This window comes from Acipenser ruthenus, chromosome 33 (assembly GCF_902713425.1).
Source record: "Acipenser ruthenus chromosome 33, fAciRut3.2 maternal haplotype, whole genome shotgun sequence".
Lineage (NCBI taxonomy): Eukaryota > Metazoa > Chordata > Actinopteri > Acipenseriformes > Acipenseridae > Acipenser > Acipenser ruthenus.
The window spans coordinates 4,141,553-4,164,606 of record NC_081221.1 but is presented as its reverse complement, the minus strand read 5'-3'; the positions used below and the strand labels follow the sequence as shown (position 1 = coordinate 4,164,606).

Genomic DNA, 23,054 nt, shown 5'->3' with positions numbered 1-23,054 from the left:
TACACATACTATTACTATTTTCTTTAAATTCATTGTTTCTCATTACATTTTCAGTGATCATTGGCCAAATTAGTATGTGTAATCAATCCGGCTCGACCCACGAGAACCAGATAGTTTCATATTCAGCCTGTTGATCTGGTGGAATTAAAATTAAATGTATTATTATTATTATTATTATTATTATTATTATTATTATTATTATTATTATTATTATTATCAGAATGACTAGAAACAGTAGAAGACCTGCTGGCAGCAGGGTTATGGGGCTTTTTCTTTTTACCTGTACAAATTATACTGCCAGTATGAAATCTCCCAAAAGAGACTGCTGCCAGTAGATTAAAAATAATATCAGCGCTGAAGAAAGGTCAATATTTATATTGTATTAAGTTTAGAGAAAGGGGTGTAGGTAGTTATGTTAAAAACAGCAATCCTTAGTTCCAGTAAAAAAAAAAAAAAAAAAAAAAAAAACCTTACTGGCAGTAACATCTGCCTATTATTATTACCAAATAAGTGTGAACAAAGCCATTTGAATGTAGCAATCAATATGTTTACAAGAAAAAAGCTGCGATTTCTGTTCTTTTTTTAATGTATTTATTTGTATTAATTCTTCAGTTTATTTACGTGCCAATTTATGGTCAGCAGCCCCTTGTTTTCAACTTTATGAAAGAAGACCCTTCCCTCTCCCTATTGGCTATAGATTGAAGTGATGCAACAGCTTCGCGTTCCTATTGGCTGAGGGTGTAGCTTTTTGTCGCAGAGGCTCCTCGCTGAGAAATTCAGAACAGATCGCTACGTACAGTCTTCAAATTAAAGCTGGTGTCGACAAAAAAAATAGTCTGTGAATCAGTCCTCCAGTTAAATTCGGCGCATCCTTATTTTTTGGTCATAGATGCAATTAATTCGTAACGTACAGCTTTACAATGAAGTTCGTCAGGTTTCTAATGAAAAATTCTGCATTAGCCAATGCACCAAAACATATTGATCATTTTTCGAAATTCTCACCGTCGCCTCTTTCTATAAAGCAGTTCTTGGATTTTGGTAAGTACTGCATTTGTAATTCAGATGTTAAATCTGTGTATTATTGTAATGTATCATTACCTTTCCCTTAACTGTCAAGCATGGAAATGCAAGCAATGCAATGCATATAGCTAGACATGTGATGTAGTCGTGTAAGTGGTGATGTTTATGTAAAATATACTTTTAGAAACGGTTTATTTGTATGTAGTCGAAAGAATAAGTGGTTATTTATCCCAGTTCCTGTAACCTGTATGCTGGGCTATATGAGTGTATCACACACTGATCGCGTTTGTTGTATAATCTTCCCATTATTTTCACTACCCGCAACATTAGCACGTTCACTGGAGATTTGAACAGCTGGTATCTAGAATAACCATTAGTTGCCACTTTGATGAAGTTAGTGAAACCTAGCAGAAAGGTACAATATAATTGCAGTGTTACTTGACACTAGCATTGTGTGGATTAATCCCGGAAGACAGCACATTGTCAGCATTGACATAGCCACAGATTATTGATGTTACGCAAACTGTAGAGTCGTGTACATTCACATAGTGTTCAATTTAGTCATATTTTGCCCCCTCCCCCCTCCCTTTTTACACTTTGTCCTTTTTATTTTGCTGGGGAGGGTATCGAGTCAAGCAGTTGAGACGTAGACCATATAGAATATATATTTCAAATCTGCAATAAGCACCCAGGTTACATCAGCAGCAGCCCCACAGCTGCCATGGAGCCAGAAGTCACAGAATAAATCCGGAAAACTACTCCTTTGAAAAAATCCTTTGTTGTCCTGCAAAGACAATAACACTGTGGCTAGCAGCTGCTTATCTTAACCACAGCTCAGCGTTTGTACTTTAATGTTCTAAGAAATACACGGACAATTTAACATATTTTACCATGTTTGAAAGAATGGTATCATGTAAGATTTGTGAAGTAATCTTCTCTCCTTCCAGGTTATACTGTGTGTATCAATTGACTCCTGAAACACTTTGGTAACATTTGAAGGCGTTCAGGATATCTTATATTTGAAATATTACTTATGTAGAAAAGCGCTACTTAATTAAAATGATATGATCCTGTAGTATTTGCCTGATTAATAGTCAGACATGAAACATGTTCATGTTCATAACAGCAACATTTGTAATACACACTGTTTAATAAACACTGTTAAACCATTTAGTATTTAAATGGGTATACACCAGTATGTATTTGTTTATACAGCTATCTTTTTTTCTAGCTACATAACAGAAACTCTTGTAGAGACCCCTGCTTGTTGTACATCATGGTTCAGACTGTTTTGCATTTTGCCTGCATTGTTTTTTGTTTCCCACAGAAATGCATGTCCTTCTGCCTTTACACATGCATCCATGGTTCATTTAAACATCCCTGTACATTTGTGGGGCTTGCTATTGTGTGCTTGGCATCTTAATACTCCCTGCTTAGTGTGTATAAAGTATTGAAAGTGTTGTAGTACAGTAAATGCCTTTGCTGTTATACTGTGGCATTTGCTGTCATGAATCTCTATTATTTATAATGTGCTACCTGTCACCGTCTGGCACCATCTGAGACATACCGTTCGACTTTGAACAGGCCAGATTTATTGGTTTAGGATATAAAGCTATTGTAACAAGTAAACCTCTGAAAAACAACAATGTTAAAAAGACCTGCAATATTCAGCACACACTTTTGTATAAAATTACTCCCATTTGAGTGCTTCGTTTGTTATACAAATTGCACCCCTGACATGTATTCTGTAAATGATATAAGATCCATCTCCCTGTTGCAAGTCAGTTACTGCTATGATGGATGACGGATTTGATTTTGTTTGAGGGCTTACCTTTGATGCTGATGCCCAAAGCACAAGTGCCCCACACTTGGAGAACGCTCGTTTAGCTTCATGGCTCCGACTCTTTGGAACTCTCTCCCAGCTTTGGTGCGTGACGCTCCCACCGTCACTCGCTTTAAATCAACTCTCAAGACCCACCTGTTCTCTCATGCTTTACATGCTCTAAGTCTGATATCTGCTGTTAGCTGCTGTGTTGCTGCTACTATTTCATGTATAATGCACTTTCCACTGTATTGAATGTATTATGCATTTTGTTTACTGTATGTCATGTATTATGCATTTCTCTATTTACAGTATTATGGGTTTTCTTGTTGTTACTGCATCTTGTAAAGTGCTTTGTGATGGTGCTCCACTATGAAAGGTGCTATATAAAATAAAGATTGATTGATTGGTTGAGTATGGGCTATTCTGGAAAACACTCTCTATATACTGTATATCTGCAACACTAATACAGCCCCTCTATGTTTTCCCATTTAAAATAACCTGTATACATATCAGCTGTGTAAAGGACCACTGATGATAAAGCAGGTGTTGCAATAATACTGACAACCCATACCCAACTAACAGGTATGGTTTTTCCATTGCAGGCTCCACAAATGCATGTGAGAAGACTTCCTTTGTCTTCTTGAGACAGGAGCTTCCAGTGCGGCTGTCAAACATCATGAAAGAGATCAATCTGTTACCCGATCGGTTAATCAGCACCCCGTCTGTGCAGATGTTGCAAAGCTGGTAAGAACCCCCTTTCTGTCAATGCAACTCTGTGTAAAGCAAATGCATTAAACAAGATACTGAGATGCATCCAGCATTCATGTCATTGCAATCAAAGCTATACATTGAATTTAAGCCAAAACTGAGGAGGAAGCTGTGTCTAGAAAGTCAGTGGTGTAAGAAGAGATTTAATAAAATCCTTCTGATGGTTAGCAGGATTCCTGTCACCAATTCACCAGGTAGAAGCAGTCCCTGCATTTCACAGTTCCACCCCCACGACTCACTCAGGCTGTGGTGCTTTGTTTGTGAAGAAAATACGAGAAGGTCCCTCAGTTTAAAGACACAGGCCTGCAGCAACAAATGACTCATGCACCTAACCAAGTTTAGACATGTACTTCAATAGGTGCAGTAATCTAATATTGACAAATATTTGAAACATTATTGCCAGGCCTATAACGAATCTTGAGACATTAAAAAATGCGTGGTGGATGTATCATTATTAAAAGCGTTTTTTTTTTGCTTGACCTGTATACGTGAAATTTGTCAATTTTTAGGACAGTTTGGTGATTTGCCTTGTACTATATTTCAACCACAGCTGCTGTTCCCTTACCAGCCAAGCGCTGTGAACTTTGTCCCAGTTCCGCCTCTCCCCCGTCTAACACAGTCACATGACCAATGTTGTTTTTTTTGAGGTAGCTTCCAATCGGCCAAAAAAATAAAAAAAAATAATGTGTACTGTGTACTGTACTTGTGAACCATAAAAAAAGGAAACGGGCACTTAGAACCAGTTAAAACCGGCGAGTTTGGAATTTGAACGATTGGACAAGAAACGTGTGATAATATTATAAAGTGCAGAACGCGAGTGATCTGAATGATCTGAATATTTACACAGGCCAAAGATACGTGGCAAATAATATGTGAACTGGTCCCAAAGTTATTAAGTTAAATAATGTTCAGAACCCAATTTATTTATGGTATGCTACTAGTATGATTATTTTAACATATAAAAAGTGCGTTCTTTTTCTGTCTGATCAGTACATTGATAAAATAAGTAGCTACACATCAGTAGAAGTATACGTTTGAGAGTTACGCAATGTGTATTTGTGTACAGCCGGATATAAATGGGGTTGTTCTCATTGGTTTAAAACGGGCTTGGTACAGCTGTTTTTTTCAGTTGTTTTTTTTTAATCGAAGTGTACAGCGTGTATGCGCCCCTCATTGGGAAAGAGGATGTAATGCTCCCAGCTCGCGTGTTTGTTCTTTTGTTTTCTCATCAGAACGTCGTGTTCTAAGAAGGGTCACTTGTTATGGACGGGGGAAGGGCATTCATGCCAAGGTGTCACTCAAATGATATACAGTGTGCAAGTACTGCAGACAGCAACGAACAAACTGAGGACTCGCCCAGAACCTTAAAAAAAAAAAAAAAGTGCTCGATTTATTTCTGTTAGAAGTTGCAATCAATTATTAACATTATAAACTAATTTTAACAACATTGAGAGAGAGAGAGAGAAAAAAGGCAGTATTGGTATTAAATATAGCATTAGGAAGGAAAGTAAGCAAATTGCATTTCTCAAATCAAACTATACTAAATACATATATAACTAAAGATCATTAAACAAAATGTAAATTTAATTTGTATTGAATTGTGGGTTTATTTTTTAATACACCTTTACTGCTCATAAAGCTGACCATAATTATTTAATATGTATTATATGTATTATATAATATAGATCAGTGTTGTAATCGAGTCACAAATTTGGACTTGAGTCGAGTCAATTCAAGTCATTAGTTCTGACAGTTCGAGACAGTTTGATTTAATCAGATTCATTTTACAGGAGATTAGCAATCTACAAGTAAAAAGAAAATAACATTTCAATTAAAAACACTAAATTGAGATGCACAATAATGTGGTCATACTGGTCCCACTGATGTTCACCATTAAAGGTCCACGGTTTCTGCCTTGTGTTTTGTCTCCATTTCAGTGAATTCACGATTCCTTGGCCTATAAGCAGATTTTGTTACTGACCATACAGAGGCCCTGTTACCTATGTTCAGTTGGGTTGGATGTACAGTAATGGATACCACAAAACAAAAGAATGCATTTAACCATTTCTTTACAGTTTTACTGATGGCAGCCTCAGTGTTTTTTCACTTTTTCTCAACAGTGAAACTCCCTGTAAGTTGTTTTCAGATACCTTAACCATATGAAAGGTTATTTTGTGGCATTTAATTTTATATTTGATATAGAGATATTGCTTCTAGACCTTAAAACATAGCAGTTACAAAGGAAAACAGTCCAAGTAATACAACTGAGACGAAATCAGAGTTTGAAAACCATTGCATACTCGCATATATGCTCTAGTTCAAAAGCAATAAACTCAACCTAATTTGCTTAATACTACAGAAAGAAATATATCTTGAAAGACTAAGAGTTTAGCATAACAATGAATGTTACAAAATAAGTAATCTTTGTTATTTCCAGATAAAAAAGGATTGTTCATGAATACGTTTAAAAAAATAGCGAAACTATTTCACACAGAACACATCACACAATAAACCCTTTAACCACCTGTACTTTGCACAATAAAATCCCAGTTGTTTCTCAAAATAAAATCATCAATGTAGTTAAAATGCACAAACGTACAGTAATACTAAGAGGTCAATTGTATTTTGAATAATCTTACTAAAGTTAAAAATATATGTATTGGTATTGTAGCTGCTGTTTCATAAACACATACACAGACCACTTCTTAAAAATTCATCCTCAACCTCCTTTCATCTAGCAATGTTGATTGTGCCTATTCCCAAAATCATGCTGCTGTGGTCTGGTCTGCCCATATTTTTTTTTACGAATTTATTCTTTAAAAAAGCAAAACATTTTTAACCAAACTAAGTCTAAAACATCTATCCAGCATGCAAATCCTGATTTGTATTAAATGACTCAAACACATCTAGAGCAGATAAACTCAATTCAGGAATTCTGGAAAACAAAGATGATCGTGCAACAGCTTCATTGATCGTCTATACTGTGTGCTAGTGCCAGTGGCTGTAGAAGGCTACAGGAATGTGAAAGAATAAATATAGTTATTGAAGCTCCAGAGGGTTGTTTTGTGTGTTCATTTCTTGTACAGTCCATTATTATGTTAAATTTAATGTGCAAAACAATATATATTTTTAAAGTTTATAAGCTGGCACATGAGTTTGGATTCGCAAGTGGTAGTTTGGATTTTAAAAACAACTAAAAACATTTTTTTTTAAAACATAGTGTAACTTTAGATCAGTATAAATTAAACCAGACAAAAACAGTAAACTAAACCCATATTTCTTCTACCGCATTTAAGTTTTAAGTTTACTTAAATAAAAAAAATCTATTGATTGACCCATGAAATAAGTAATTTCTTATTGATACTTGGCAAGAAATAATGAAAAAACCAAAAACGATTTCAGTTATTTTAGACACCGTTTATCTAGTTTGGCATTTCTCAGTGCTGGCAGACTGCTTATTTCTCTCCGTCTCTCCATAGTTCTTGTGAACTCGACGAGCACAGGTACTCTTGATTTTCCTGTCATGCTGCTGACTCTCTTCTCTCTGTCTCTGTTGTCACGTGTTCCTCTCACTCATAAAGAAGCAGGGCTTGTACGCATCAGAAGAAGGGCTGCGGTTACTGAAAACAAAACTGATTGTGTAATTTATTATATCATAAAGGCTGGAGTGGAGTGGCGCTTTTGAGCCAGGACTCGAGTCGAGACCGAAGATTGTGACTCGAGTCTGACTGACTTGAGTCATTACAAATCTGATATATATATATATATATATATATATATATATATATATATATATATATATATATATACCTTGCTTTATTTTGCTCTGAAGACTGTCTTGACTTTCAAAACACTCTCACTAAAGTGTTCAACAATTCATATTGTTGCACATTTTTTTTTAAAGACAACTGTGATTATTTGAATGTTTTTATATGTATGTCCTATGCAATGATCCACTTGAATAATCTCCTACTGTATTTGCAAACCATCTCAATTTGTAATACTAACTCCCTTTACTCTGTTTTAGTCAATTGGGGTTGCAGAAAAGAAGCCTATTATTGTGGTTCACTGATTAGAAAAAACAACCTGTACCTGTATCACTTCATATTTTATATCCCTTTATCATTGAACCACAGACCCTGGGCCAACTAGCTAATATTTGTCTTGGTTGATTAGCAAGGATCAATGTTTGACTAAATATTACTCCCATCACCCACGACCCAGCTGTAAAATGCCTCAGTGCTAGTTAGGATCTGAAAGGAGGAGGCAGTGTATGTCATAAGTGAGTTTGTCTTTCTGCTAACAACGCAGTACTATGAAGAACTTTACCCTTGTGCAGCAAAAAGCTGATGGAAACTAACTGCTAGAGACAGACAGATGTTTACTGTGATCAAAACTTACCCCTGACGATAGTTCCTCTTTTTTATTTTATTGTTCACCCTTGCAAAAAGTTACAAAAAATCTACCATTGGTATACCATTAGAAGAACCAGAAGCAGTCCACATCATACCAGCGATGGCAACACAAATAACCTTATTTAAATATAAATAAGGTAACACTGATTTAAATATGTGTTCTTTGAATCACAAGAGAACACATGCAGGAATTCCCTTCGTTTACCTGACGCACTTGATTCTTCTCTTTCTTCAGGTACATACAGAGTTTGTTAGATATCTTGAACTTTCTTGACAAGAGCCCTGATGACCACAGTGCACTAAGAGAGTAAGTACTGCTCCCTATTTATACCTTTGACCAAAGATGAGGCACGACTACTAAATACTACAAATATTTAGGTGGCAGGGCTGACTGCCTATTTTTTTTTTTGGCAGTTACTGCCGTGTATGTTTCAAGCACTATTGAGGGTTTTGTAGTTTGGTCCAGTGTGTGCTTGTGTGTATATTAGCTTCCAGCAGTGCGTCTAACCCTTTTCTCCTCTCATTGCCCCCCAGTTTCACAGAGGCCCTGGTTAAGATCAGGAACAGACACAATGACGTGGTGCCCACCATGGCACAGGGGGTGATTGAGTACAAAGAGGCGTTTGGGCAGGACCCCGTCACAAGTCAAAACGTGCAGTACTTCCTTGACAGGTTCTACATGAGCCGCATCTCCATTCGTATGCTCATCAACCAGCACTGTACGTGTATCCAATAAAACCTGTCCACCTGCTCCAACCAGCTTTATTACCATTAGAAAAATGATCAATTGTGTTGGTCTTTTTGTTCTTTTTTTAATGTATTTTTTTACCTTTTAATAAGGGGTATAATATTTTAAAATTCCTACTTCCTATTACTTTATCACTTCATGTTCTGTAGGTAAATCCAATGGTGAGGCTAGACCAGGTTTTACTACCAGCTTAATTAACTACCAAGTATAGATAACATGTTCAGGAGTGGCTAATTAAGCTGACAATAAAATCTGCAATGGTTAAAACTGCTATGCATTTGAAGTCTTGTTTCCATCTCTGCATGAGTTTGGTTTCCAGATGGTACCAGTTCATATTCTTGGGAAACGACGAATTGAGTTCAGTGATGCTGACTGAATTGCCATTTTTTCACATTAATTTCTGTAACGGATATGGAACCTGTGCATGTTTGCTGCCCGGCTGCATGGAATTTGCCTGCTTTTGCAATAGGAACTTCCAGTGGAGTTCAGATCATGAAGTTAAGCAATCCACAGCCTTGACCCAGACCTTACCTTTGTCATTCTCTCTCTAATCAGCTCTAATCTTTGACGGTACAACAAACCCAGCTCACCCCAACACCATCGGGAGCATTGAGCCAAGCTGTGAAGTGGCAAAGGTGGTTAGAGGTAAGAATGTTTACTATTAACATCCAGAGGTGGTTAGAGGTAAGAAGGTTACCTGCCACTGCTGCGTCACATGTCCTGTCATGTGTACAATAACAAGGCCCTGGTTTGATCCATAAAGAGTAGTAGAGTGGTGAGAGACTGCAAGGGCATGTTAACAGCATTGAGTGCTGTAGTCTAAAGTGACTCTTAGTCTGCATAACAAAACCAATTCGGAATAATTGGATGTCTCCTTATAGGTTATATATCTGTACCAGTTGTCACAGTCCAAAATACTATGTAGTACCAAGTACATTGAGTTGAATTTAACTTGTACGTATAACAGTATTCATTGTGCTACCTCTTGTACTTTGGAGGAGACCTTGATAAAATCTGGACCTTAAGTGGTTAGGGTATTTGTCATCTTACGTCAGAAAAGTTTTACAGCTACAGTACTTTTGTACCCCCAATAAATAAATGCCATGAGTGGAACGCTATAATTGCCTATTATGAATCTTTGAAGTTTTGAGCAAGCTTGGTACCATAGTGTTTATAATGGGAAGGTAAAATACATTTTGTTTCGATTTTCAATGGAATAAAAATCTCACTTTTCACTTTCTCATTTTCAGATGCTTATGAAAGCGCCAAGATGCTTTGTGATCAGTACTACCTGGGGTCTCCCAAACTAGAAATTGAAGAAATTAATTGTAAGTATTAAAGCAAAAGCCTACATCGCTTGTCTTGAACTTTCCTTTTCAGTATTAAAAGATATTCACTATATCATACAAACACCTTCCTGTGATGCAATTACTAAATGTATATCGAATTGCATTATGACTTGTTTATAGAGGCTTCAATGTTGACAAGTAATCTGCAGACCACAATTCGAATTCATGTGTCTTTTTTTCCCTTTTCCAGCTAACTGTCAGAAAGAGCCAATTAGCATGGTGTATGTGCCATCTCATCTCTACCACATGCTGTTCGAGCTCTTCAAGGTAAGACTACCTTATTATTTTTGTATTTCAGTTGACCCATTGAGATGAGATCTCTTGGTTAGATTATGGGGATATCATCTACTACGTTGCTCCTCAAATACAGCTAACTGGATTTCCTTCTTCAGAATGCCATGAGAGCTACAGTGGAGACCCATGAATCCAGCCCCTCCCTTCCTCCAATCAAAGTCATGGTGGCACTCGGGGGTGAAGACCTCTCTATTAAGGTAAGTAGGTGCTTTTATCAGCCTGAACCCCTGTACACTAATACAACGTACTGTATCGCCACGACCAGGAATATAGGAACCTGCAACGACTTAAACAGCTAGAGATATCATTTTAGCAGAAAGATAGCAGGGATCTAAATACACCATGCATTCAATATTAGAAATACAAAAGTAAACTACATTAACGACTGGAAGTCTTTCTCAATCTCTTCAATGCTAAATTAGGGCCAAACCTGTGATTTTATTTACTTTTAAAGACAAAAATACACTTAAGAGACTTGCACACACTATTAGAGATGTTGCCCCCTTTATTTTAATGATATAAACCATATCTTTTAGATCTGTCACTGGTTAGATCAATGTAATAGTATGACATATCTAATGGGACCAGTTAAAGTATTGAAAGCATACAAGGATTTCAATGTGAATTACATTTGAATGTTATAAATCAGTGCCAATTTTTTTTTATTTTATTTTTTTATATAATTCAGGCTAGAATCCTAGGTTTAGTAATAATCCATTGCTACTAATTCTAGAGCAGATTAAGAAGATTGGAAAAACATTCTCAATTAGGGTCATATTAACCTAGCTCTGCAGTAATATCTGCCTGTTACTCACTGGTTTTTCAGTACGAAGTACAATTTATGCAATGTTATTCACTAGTATCATGCTTGTTGCTTTACAGTGTAACTAACAGGTTGCATTGGTTTGTCTGCAGATGAGCGATCGAGGTGGCGGTGTCCCCTTGCGTAAGATTGAGAGACTGTTCAGCTACATGTATTCCACAGCACCTACCCCACGGATCGGCGATTTCCAGCAAGCTCCTCTGGTAAGACACTTTATTTAATTGCTGACAGGCTCATTGAATTCAAAACACGAAACCTATTGGAAAAGTTTCTACCTTAGCCTACCTTAATATCGCATTGTACCCTTTTAATTGATCTCTGTAGGCCTGGGCTCAAACCCGTCAGGACACAAGTCAATTGAGTTGTCTAAATCGGTCCCCATTTGACATTAATCACACAATCAGCACACAATTCAGAACGATGCTTTGAACCAAATTGTATTGTATTGCATTCACTCAGCTGTTGGGTGAAGCTTCCAGGTGTTTGCAGGCCTCGTACCTGACTGTAGACCTTTTCATGAAGACTTAATCCAGTGACCAAGTTAACAATGTGTGTTGTCCTTGACTTTCCTAGGCTGGTTTTGGATATGGACTTCCTATCTCACGACTCTATGCACGGTACTTCCAGGGAGACCTTCAACTGTACTCAATGGAGGGGTATGGCACAGATGCTGTCATCTATTTGAAGGTAATTAAAGCTTAAACTAAATGTTTTTACAGTATTAGAAAAATAATGCTGTAAAACGATAACTGTAGTTTTCTAACTACAATAAATAGTATAGGGGAGTGTTGTTGGATAGTCCTAAATTATTATTATTATTATTATTATTATTATTATTATTATTATTATTATTATTATTGTGTTGCCTCGTGTGAAGTTACAATGAGATGATCTTTTGCCAATATACCGGTATGTAACATGAAAAGCTTTTACAATTTACAAAGTTTTTATTCAAATTTCGAAAGCTAGATAGTAATGTTTTGTTTACCAATGTTTAGGCTTTATCAACCGATTCTATTGAGAAGTTGCCCGTCTACAACAAATCTGCCTGGAGACACTACAAGGTGAGCCAGGAGGCGGATGACTGGTGTGTCCCCAGCAAAGAACCCCTAAATCTGGCTGTCCACCGGGCCTCAAAGTGAGCAGGTAACCTTGGAAACGGAACAGTCAACCTGGAGAACATGGAGGAGGAAAACAGAACTATCATTTAACCTACAGGGGATGAAAGGAATCAGGGCCCTGTCACTGTAGTAACAGCGAAAACCCACAGACTAACCAAGCTGATAGAATTCTAAAAGGTTGCTGGGAGAGCCACACCAGAGTTGTACACTATCCTTACATTCACAAGGTCAATACATTTGAGAGTGTTGAAAGAAGCAGCCTTTTGTAGAAGTATAAGTATATGCCACTGCGATTGTCATTTTTCTTTTTTCAATACTGTTTTTTTTTTTTATGCCTCATGCCTCACTGTTGGTATTGGAATAAGTGTGTGTGCGTCAGTTTTGGTTATCAGTTGTATGGATAACATGAAGGGAAGCGGACATTTTTGAAAGAGGGTAAGCATCCTCATTAAATAGGGGCCATGAACCACAGTGCTCAATCATATATTACACCTCCACATTTATCTATGTGCCTCTGTATGGAGAAGCACTCTGGGGGTGTAATGTAATGTATAGGATGTGCATTTTATAATGCAATAACGAAATGGTTTCCATTAAATCCAATCTCTGTTCATAAACACCCACTGCTATAACTATATGAAAATGTAAAATATTGTATAGGTTTCCTATTATCAGTGCAGCCACTTGAGCAGGAACTTTTATATACTTTTATATTATATATATAATTCAGTTCTGAAGTAGACCATGTTTATTGAAACATCCATAATGTGATTTAGAAAAGAAGGCATGGGTAAAGAGGAAGGAGTGAGCAGGGGGAAAAGAAACCAAAAAAAACGTGAAGGCTTTGGCCAGGGGTTTGAGAGCCAGAGAAAAAGGGTGTGACCCAGAGCTTAAATAGGGAGATTTGGGTGGGGCAGAACAGGGCCCCTGCCCCCCTGAACCACACATCAAGGTTACAATACATTATTTGTAGAACGGTTGCTTGGGAGTTTGCAAAAGTGAGATTCTCTAGTTGCCAAATACCTACACCTACCCCGATAACTGGCCAGTATGGACCCACGAAAGCATAGCACTCTGTTACAGCTTAGAAATGATTTTGCTTACTTATTAGCTAAATGCAGGTGCTGCTGTGGAATCTTTACTTTCATGAGGGTAGGGGTCTCCTCATTCCAGAAAGACGTGAACAGCATTCAACTCTGTTGGCTACTCTAGCTCTGTACTGTGTTTTATGGAAAGAGGAAATCAAAGACTGTTCCGAGGTCCTAATAGCATTCTAAATAATGTAGTGTTTGTTCTTTAAGAAAGTGTTACTGTATGTTTCTATTTGATTTCAGCCCAAACTCAATAAATAATATAGATGCACAATAAAAATGCAACAGTCTTACATCAATAGCTCATTGAGCACATACATAATGTTATTTACATTTTAAGTAGTGAGCAGATAGGTTTGTTGATTGTTTGAGTAGTATTGTTCGTTGGGATAACAAAATTCTGAGCTTAAGTCATGTGATTTCATAAAAACGCTCAGTGTTTGGTATTTGAGTTGAGTTAAAATTGCCAGAAAATTGCGTTAATTAAAATTGCCGTTCGAAAAGACACAATTTTAATTAACACAAGAACAGCGAAAGATACGACCATGCCCCGCTTGAGTAATGAAGATTGCCCGGTTGCTATCGGAATGATTGAAGGCGGTCTGACTGTGAGAGAAGTTGCCCAGAGAATGAGATGTTCTGTTTCAACAAATGAGTGAGGGACAGGCCCCATCCTGAAAGGCAGAGGTCCATGCATCAACGCTGCCAGGATTGTGTTAATGTTCAGGGCGGTCATACCCGATACTTTGTAATGTTTTCATTTTGACAGTGAGTCACGTTTCATACTGAAATTATCATGATTCTTTGATCTGTATTTTTGTTCACGTTTTCTATGATTGTGTTTGATATCTATGTTTAAAATATTTGATTAAATCCGTTAGACCTGAGTGTTGTGTTTCTTTTGTGCCTTAGTTTATATGTATATATCCACCATAAACAGTGGGTCCACTCACTGAAAAAACTTATACTGTACTCAAGCAAACATAAAATAAAAAATGTGATTTTATGTAGCCTGAATGTATAGTTTGAAAGTTCATGTTTTTGTAAATAAACTACATTTTCATAGCACCTGTATTTTCTTTGTGGGATTTAAAATAAAACTCAGTTTCATGAAGATCATTCTGGATTTGAGTTAGTTTCTTTATCACGTGTTCACGTTTCATGCATTCAAAGGAAACATGTAGACATCCGATGTATTGGGGAGATGGTGGCTTCAGTTGATGGGTTCAGTTTCCTAACATTTGCTACGTTACAAACCATGTACATTTTCAATCACTAAACCTCTAACTGCACTTCTGTTAGATATAGACAAGGAATAGCTGACTATTTTGACCAGTCAAATAGAAAAGTGCCAGGTGACCTCAGAAACTGGAAGTCGGTTTGTGAAGTAAGTGTAAAGCATGCAGGTTTTAGATGGACGGAAGTGCAGTTGTGGTTGGAATCCATTGACATATAAATGACACTTTTGTCTTTAGAACAAATCCAAGCTGTAATATAGTGGACAAACAGTTAAGCGTTACAAAACATTCCGTTCACAAATAGAGGTGACTAGTCAACCTATTTGAATAGTTTTGCCTCAACCGTTAGACAATCAGAATGGTTCTGTACTAAGGTGCAATGGTTGTATGTACATTCATTTCATATGCTTTATACCATTGCTGTCTTAGCTTTCATCAGGATAATATAATGCTATTATAATGTTATCCCTATTGTATCTGAGGTTTAGCCATTATCAGGTTTGATGTTACCCGAATTGTACCCGATGTCAGTGCTATCTCAATTTGACTTGAGTTTATGGCACAAACTACGCCTGCCCTATTAAGGTTGAATGAACTGGAATCTTCCCGTGACGCACTGAAGCATTTCTCAACATGTTAACAACCAATCAGTGGGGCCTCCTCTTTGTTTTGCTTGAGGTTATTCCAGGTTGTCAGCAGTATGATTTCAGAGCCACAACCCCATTGCTCTACACCAATCGGCAAGAGCTTCTCAAACTGCTCTGTTAAGACCGTCAGACTTGGGTGGTTCAATTTTGCTACTCAGCAGAATCTCTGCACTGGAGGCTAAAGGGAAGCGCTACTGACTGCCAGATCATGATACCCATCAGTAACCTTATTCATCAATAGCAGCTTACCTTTGATCTACCTGAAATTCTGCTTCATTTTGATGATCAAGCAAAGCCTGTTTCTTCAGAGACAACTGCTGGCATATTCTCAAACGTCGTATCAGCATTTTTCCTACATAAAATGAATAATTGCCTCGGTAGCCCTATTAATATCTTGAACGATTCATTTATAAAAATGTAATATACAGGTAGGGCTCAATTTAGTATTCTGCTCACTTCTATCAAGCTAAACATCATGTCACATAATCTAATGACATATAAGTCCTTCAGCAGTTAGTTGTTAAAAATGATCCGTAAAAATGCCTTTGAATTAATTTTAACTCATTTCACTGACATGGATTTTGAAATATTTCTAGTTATAACAAGACTGGAAAAGCAGTCCATCGTAGGTTAATGATCACTGTTAATGGGCAGACCTTCAGGGCAGTTGCCAGTTTTTTCTGAATACTGAGCTGTATTTTTCTGCACTTTGCAGTCTGGAGACAATCCATTATTTCTTTGTGCCAGCACGATAAATCATTTAGCCCTACTGTCTTGAAGGTTTTACAATGATCAGAGTTTATACATTTTCTAATCTGTCTCAGCAGAGCATGCATGTGGCTTCACTGAGTCATATTGAGTGGTAATGTAGTGGCACTGCAATGGTTCTTCAATGGATTAGACACAGCCAGATTTCAGTCTTCACAGCCACAGTCCCCAGACCACTGTACTGTACGTTGTATTCAAGAGGCAACTTTTGAGTTCATTCTCATCACAGCTCCTAAGTTCCCTTTGAACCTGAATGGAGCAGAGTGGGTCTGGGGCTTCAGATCACTGAGCTCTGCAGCCCCTATTGTATGTCACAGTACCAGCTCTACCTAAACTTGGGTCAGACAGCTATCTTCCTTACAATCAGCCTTGAGCTTTCAATAAGTGAATTTAAACTTTACCTGTTCCATACATGTATAATTCTCTGTAAAAATAAGTACTTCCTAAACTTACTTACTCCATTCCATGTATGTCTTCTATTCCTTCTCGCCATGCTAAGTGACTGAGCAAGTCAAGGGCACTATATCTATTAGAAAACAAATTTTCTCTTTATTTTCATAAAACAATACCTTTAACTTGTAATGATTTGTCAGGTACCCTTCAGCTGAGAAGAGTTTTTGGAAAATAGTCCCAGATATTTTCAGAAAGAAACTTTTTTTCTTGTCAGAGCTGCTTATAGTTTACCTGACCAGTGCCAGATATCTGAATGGAGCAATATTACTGAACTGCTTGTGTATCATTTTGTTGCTGTTGTGAATGACTGACTCGGCAGTTGCAGGTACAGGATTGGCTGCTTTCGTCGATACAAAGTATTGCTTGGCTGGTTTTGGTGGATAATAAATAGGACCAATTGTGTCTTTGTTTAGTATTTACTGTCCAATAGATGTAAACTAACCTTATAAATACAGCAAGTCAAAATGAAAAAGCCAGTACTTGCGTGGATTGATTTTAAATTTGATTCACAGGTGATGCTGTGACGCTCCAGTGGGCAACTACTGTGTATTAATGCTCGCTATAGCTGGAAGCTGATTGGCTGATGACATTGAATCGTTTTCTAATATCTATTTAATGCCCATGCGAAGGGTGGGATGCTAAATAAACCCCATGCAGTATTTTTTTTTATAATCTCTGGTGAGCGAGAGAAGACAGCAACTATGCGAGGAATGGTTGGAATTCCTTTCAGTTTGACAGCTCCATCATTGCTGGTGTTAATGAGCACATGTTTCCCATAATAACCATGCCTATTCAAACTGACCTTTTTGAAAACAGAATTAATCTTCTCTCAGAGCAACAAAAACAGGACACAGGTCCTGGTCATTGGGTCCATGTGGTGGGTAGTCAAGTGACAGTGTGACGTTTTTGGAAGTATGTCACCTGGCATCGTGCTGAGATTTCTATGTAGTGGAATCTTTGAGATGTTGGATAGGCTAAATGATCTCTTTTCAATTCAGACAGACAAGCAAAAGATGCACTTTCTACTGCTGCGTTTGAACTGGAAAACACAGGCATCCTTGAAAACTCCTAACACTTATCTTAATGCTAAATTTTGATGTAAAACTCCAAGAAGAAAGTCAAGTAGCCAAAGAAGTCATGAAGATAAACGAACATTTTGACCAACACCATTATTAGTGTTAGGGGAATGATTGAGATAACAGCGATAAAGATATTCGTCAAGATATTAGATATTAATATTTACCAATGACTCAGCCATTTAAAAGTACATTTTTACTGTAATGTTGCAGTTCTCCCATGCTTTTTCCCATATCTCTCTGGGCTTTACAGTGCTTACCTAAGATTTACCATGCTTCGCTGTCACTTTATTAGACTTTGCTATGCTTTTACTATGAAAGAATATTAAACATTGGTGTTTAATATTGATATATTGGCTGGTTCCACCAGGGTCTGAGAAACCAGTTTAAGAAGTTAGTTCTGGAATATAGGTTTCCCAGATCTCAGTAACATATTGCAATGATTAGTTTACATCACTAAATCAGCTAGAATCTCCTTTTTAAATGGAAATTTTTATGTTTAGAAACCAGTGATGTAAAAACCTAAAATTAAGTTTCAAAATCTAGGCAAAACTACTAAGGGGTACAAATAATCTTGAATACTGTATCTTTCATTAAATGAATGGTTTCTGGAGAGGGGCTGGAATTTACAAGTGAATCAGTAAATCACTGTGTCACACCCTGCTATGTAACGTGTTGTACAAATTCCTGTGAAGTGTGACCTGACCTCCCCCTGTTTCATTACCTCACATGTTCTCAATAGAAGAAGGACAGGGTTCAGGCGGAAGATGCCACTGGGGTGAGAACATGTTTGTGGATTCGGAGAGGATGACGGGCTCCTCGTTGTAACATCTATCCTGGGGAAAGTACAGGCTCCCCACAGCTGGCACAATGCCCTACCCAACAAATCCTCTGCCCCCTGCAGAGCGAAGAACACTGCCCTGAACTTCTGTGTACATATTTTGTTGACCCTATAGTATCCTACCACCTAACTTAACCTTAAAGAAAGGTCTGACCCCCCATGATCACAGTAATATGGTGTAATATGGCCGAAAGGGTTACATCACCTAAAATTTGGGATTGAGACATCAAGAAAACTATATGAACATAATATAGATGTTTTATTTAATATCATGTTATCAAAGAAAATACAAAATTATATTGCAAAAAATCCTTTGATCTCATAAATCTAAAACCAGAATCGCTTTTCTACCAATCAATTGTGGGTGGGCTACCAATCCTGGAGAACAGAGACCAGCCCTGCCTCTTATCCACTCTGAATGTGCTCGGTATCAGGCCAGTAGGGTTCGCTGTTGCACGATGAGGAGAAGGAGTCCCTGCCGGTATCCCATCCCCCACCCCGGGAGCGTCAGAGCCAATGTGACGCCCCCTTCGGAGTCCCCAGCAAAGTTCGGCCTCTGTGCACAGCCCGGACGTGAATCGGCGTCGTCCAAGCTGTGTGACTCATCCTGCGCTCCCAATGGCAGCGCTTTAAGAAATAAAGATTCATTGATTGATTAATTAAAACAGCAGCCACTTAAGTTTTTGGTAAACTTTTATTAGGAGAGTAAACTTTCTTGTACATCTGAGTTGCATACGATGAAAGCAGAAAAATCTCATATACAGAAATACAATGTGAGAAAGGTTGTCTCGTTTGTGCTTACGATTTTGAAAAGAGGAGGCACTGTATGATCGAGACATGGGGGAAGGGCATAAATATTTTATTTTGTGGTCAAATTCGGTAGCCTTGGCTGCAAAATGAACTTTTATGCATCACATAGGGGTTACACACAGAGTCAATAACTTGATAGTACCACTATGTAGCAAGTACAACATAAACCGAGTCACAGGTAAAGATACACAGCCCTGTGGAAGGCTGTGCGCGTTGTAACACATTGGATGACATCCTTCAAACAGCAATGGTTTGTAATTACTGTCTAGTGAACTAACAAAGCAATGTAAATAAATGTAGTAATTTAAAACTATTAAGCATATGAGGAAGACTAGAGTTTATTTTTGAAGGAATGTTTCAATATAACTTTAGACTAGTGGACGCACTAGATTCATATATTTTTAAATAACAGCATGCAGTAGTATGGGCAAGCACCATGTTATTCTGTATATTTCTTGTCATAATTTATGGTGAAAATAATTTATGTTTATTATTGTCTTGGGGTCATACTAATCATGGATTAATATAGTCTCATTTGCATAAAGACATTCTCTTATCCAGAGTGGGGAAAATGTCCTATGTCATTAATTTCATTGCCCTGCAATTTGCCATTGTAGAAAATATACGCCAACATTTTCTACCACACGAATATAGGTTCGCTTCCTATATTACAAGTAATGGCCTGTGGTTGCAATCCAATACTCCTATTAAACTTATAGCATTGTAGCAAAGAAATGATCAATAAATAAAAACATACATACATACATACATACATACATACATACATACATACATACAACATAAATGGTCCTCATTTGGAATTGCCTATATGTCCATATTTTGAAAATATTAAGACACGTAAAAAAAAAAAAAGTACCTGTAATGACTTTCCTAAATTGTTGGATGACACCTACTGTACAATACAACCATTACAACTATGAATAAAGTTCAGTCTTTTCTGCTTTTAAAACCAGATTGTGCTAGGCAACCAGCGCCATCTGGTGGAATCTGCACAGCACATTTAACTCAAGGTCTTGTGCGTGTGTTTGTGTGTGTATCACTTTAGGCAATCGCAGTAAGTAAAAAAAGTTACATTTATGAGATTAGGGGTGGGAGGGGTCACAGTTATTCAATCATTCAAATAGTGAATGCTTTTTAACATTATTAATATGTTTGTTTTACTGTTTCTTTGTTGTGCATACAGTTTGATCAATGTTATTGAGGCATTGTATAGGGGATTGGTGGCAAAGCGGATGACAAACATCTTGCTCCTGGATTTAAATCCAGCTCATTGAACTTGAATTGAGCACCGTTCTGTTGGCCAGTGTCAATCTGCCCATACCGACGAGGGCATTTCACAGGATGTCTAGAGGGACATTCATTCAGCACCTCTCTTTGCGAGGAGTCCTGGGACCAGAAATGAGTCCTGAGGGAAAGCAGTCCAAGGGTGGAAGATTCAGTGACCCTCAAAGGATTTCAGATTTGGACCGTGTTACTGGGTTAGTCCCACTTTCAATGGACACCTCTCTGTCCAGGAATGCCTAAGACTCATCATGAGCAATGCTTGTAGGGTCTTGAAGAATGGCCTTGCTCCTTGCATTACCTCAGTTAAATTCATCTTCTGTTTTATTAAACATTGTGTTGCTGAGAAAGACTACCACATTTTACAAAACAGTCAACTTGGACTTCATTGAACCATCAAAATATTTAAATAACTGATACAGAACAAGCTAACCTGGAGCAAAAATGATGCAGCAGTTCCCAGCAGGAAGTTGTAAAATGACACTTTGAGATACGTCAGTCTAGCGCTGATGGAGCAACTTTTACACAACTTCTGACTATGAAAGCAGCTCCTGTGATGCACGTTTCATTCTTCCCCTGTTCCAGTGCTGAGGTTCCTGCAGTATGGATGTACAGTATGCTATTTCCTACTGTTTGTATAAATGTTTCTTAATAAAACAACTGATCACAAAACAGGTGACCCAGCAAATCAGAACATATACCCACCCCTTTATCCTAGACTACATTGCAGGGAAGCAGAGTCCTCAAACTGTCAGGAATATGACAGTCTTGTTTGATTTGGGTAGTTGGGTGGGGGGATACCCCACAAATTGATTGAATGGGCAATTATTGGACGTGTATGTAAACTTTTCCTCATATCCACTTTGCAGTGGGGCCAATGCCTGGCAATTGTTTAAACTCACCATAAGCACACCATCAATTGCTTCTGTCAGTCATACCTTACAGGTTGAGCGCTCTGCTTTCCTAACATGGAGTCTAGGGAGAGCCTGTCTATGGTAATGGAACACAATCCATCCATACGCAATGTCGGTCAGATCAGAAAACTCAATATTTTGTGTAAATTCAGCATGATGAAGGCATTAGCTGAAAAGTTTCTCTACGTAGTATCTTCATAGCTGCGATGAAAGCATTCACCAAACCATTTGTCTATTATAATTAGTTATACCCTTTCTTCCGTGTGGAAGAACCAGAAATAACCCTAACGCCTTAAATGAAGATAAACCTTTCAACGACAAGTAATATTCCCTCAATTTACTAGTTTTTTTTACAGCAGGGGTGTCCAGTCACGATCCTGGAGGGCCATTCCAATCCAGGTTTAACAGGTAAAGTGATTAAAATCTTCAGGGTCTGGATGGAGGTTTAATTGATTCAATTAAACAATTTAGAACATAGTTAAAAAAAAGACCAGGAGCGGAAGGCCCAACCTTGGCCACCCGTTTTACAGTTACGGTTGTATTAATTTAAACATACTGTATACTAAACTCATTTCATTGGTGATTCGAGTAGCCAAATTTATCCATGCATGGGATACTAGTAAATTTACTTGGTTTGTATGTCAACCGTACTGATACACAACTGCCATAGACATGCTCTCCTACACTAGAAAAGTCTCACTGGGTTTTGTCCCTGCGCCCCCTGGACCCTTTGGAGCCCCCCACCATGCTGATTCATGCTCCGTCGTGCCAGGTTACACCGGGAGGAGCCCCCGCTGCCTGGCTGCCTGATTGCCAGGCACCTGATCGCCATGTCCTGGGTCCTGGGTCCTGGGGCTGCTGGCTCAGCCTAGCTCCTCCTCTGCCCTTGGTCCCTCCTGCGCTGCTTCTCTTTCTGTCGCTCCAGCTTGTCCAGAGACTTGCGTTCCTTCTCTGCTGCTGTCTGCATGTCCTTGAGCCACCTCTTCAGGAGGGAGCGGTCTGTAGAGCTGGTCACCCCCAGGCCCTGAGAGGAAGCATGAAAACCTGTACTTTAGGTATGATTACAGAGGGGGCACCAATAATTAACCAGAAATTATTTTCAGGGGTGTCCAATCAACTACTTCAGGGTCTGGATGGCGGCTTAATTGGTTCAATTAAAAAAAATTGAGCAGGTTTGGAACAAAGACCAGGAGTGTTAAGGTCAACTTTGGCCACCCGTACTCTTTCTATTCAAACTGCATTTGTGAAAAATCCTCCTAAGAACCACCAGGTGGTGCACTTCTCTTTGTAACTTAAAACCAATACGCAAACATATAAAGACACCAAATGATGATAGAGTATGTCTACTACCATTGTATAGAGAACACGCCAAGGACCAACTGAATATATTGGATTTATTTTTTTAGGTTGTCCCATCCACAATATAATTGAGATAGCAGTATTTGTTTTTCCTTTGGACATGGGATATAAAGCCTGGCTATGACTCACATTTTCATTTCCAGTGGGGTCTTGCTTTTGTAATTCATCATCTGGGTGGGGCTGCAATTCAAG

General features: G+C 38.0%; 2 protein-coding genes across 3 annotated transcripts in view; one reads left to right on the top strand and one right to left on the bottom strand.

Moving 5' to 3' along the window:
* The first annotated feature begins 757 nt into the window (after nt 1-757).
* Nucleotides 758-14,573, top strand: LOC117433481 (pyruvate dehydrogenase (acetyl-transferring) kinase isozyme 2, mitochondrial-like). The gene is made up of 11 exons (XM_034055777.3): nt 758-1,038; nt 3,448-3,589; nt 8,264-8,335; nt 8,563-8,747; nt 9,332-9,421; nt 10,027-10,104; nt 10,316-10,392; nt 10,518-10,616; nt 11,335-11,445; nt 11,816-11,929; nt 12,241-14,573. The coding sequence occupies exons 1-11, from the start codon at nt 921-923 to the stop codon at nt 12,382-12,384; spliced, it is 1,230 nt and encodes a 409-aa protein (XP_033911668.1). The 5' UTR covers nt 758-920; the 3' UTR covers nt 12,385-14,573.
* A 4,579-nt stretch (nt 14,574-19,152) lies between these two features.
* The window catches only part of samd14 (sterile alpha motif domain containing 14), a 64,542-nt gene continuing 60,640 nt past the window's right edge, over nt 19,153-23,054 (bottom strand). For both annotated transcript variants that reach the window (XM_059006531.1, XM_034055754.3), the window contains one exon: nt 19,153-22,527. In XM_059006531.1, coding sequence (XP_058862514.1) covers nt 22,372-22,527 — 156 coding nt within the window. In that variant the 3' untranslated portion in view covers nt 19,153-22,371. The remainder of the gene's footprint in view (nt 22,528-23,054) is intronic.

Excerpts from the sequence above, each read along its gene's own strand:
- LOC117433481 (XM_034055777.3), top strand. The coding sequence starts at position 921 with ATGAAGTTCGTCAGGTTTCTAATGAAAAATTCTGCATTAGCCAATGCA. Across the intron at positions 8,336-8,562 it reads GACCACAGTGCACTAAGAGA|TTTCACAGAGGCCCTGGTTA; the intron begins GTAAGTACTGCT and ends ATTGCCCCCCAG. Across the intron at positions 9,422-10,026 it reads AGTGGCAAAGGTGGTTAGAG|ATGCTTATGAAAGCGCCAAG; the intron begins GTAAGAATGTTT and ends TCTCATTTTCAG.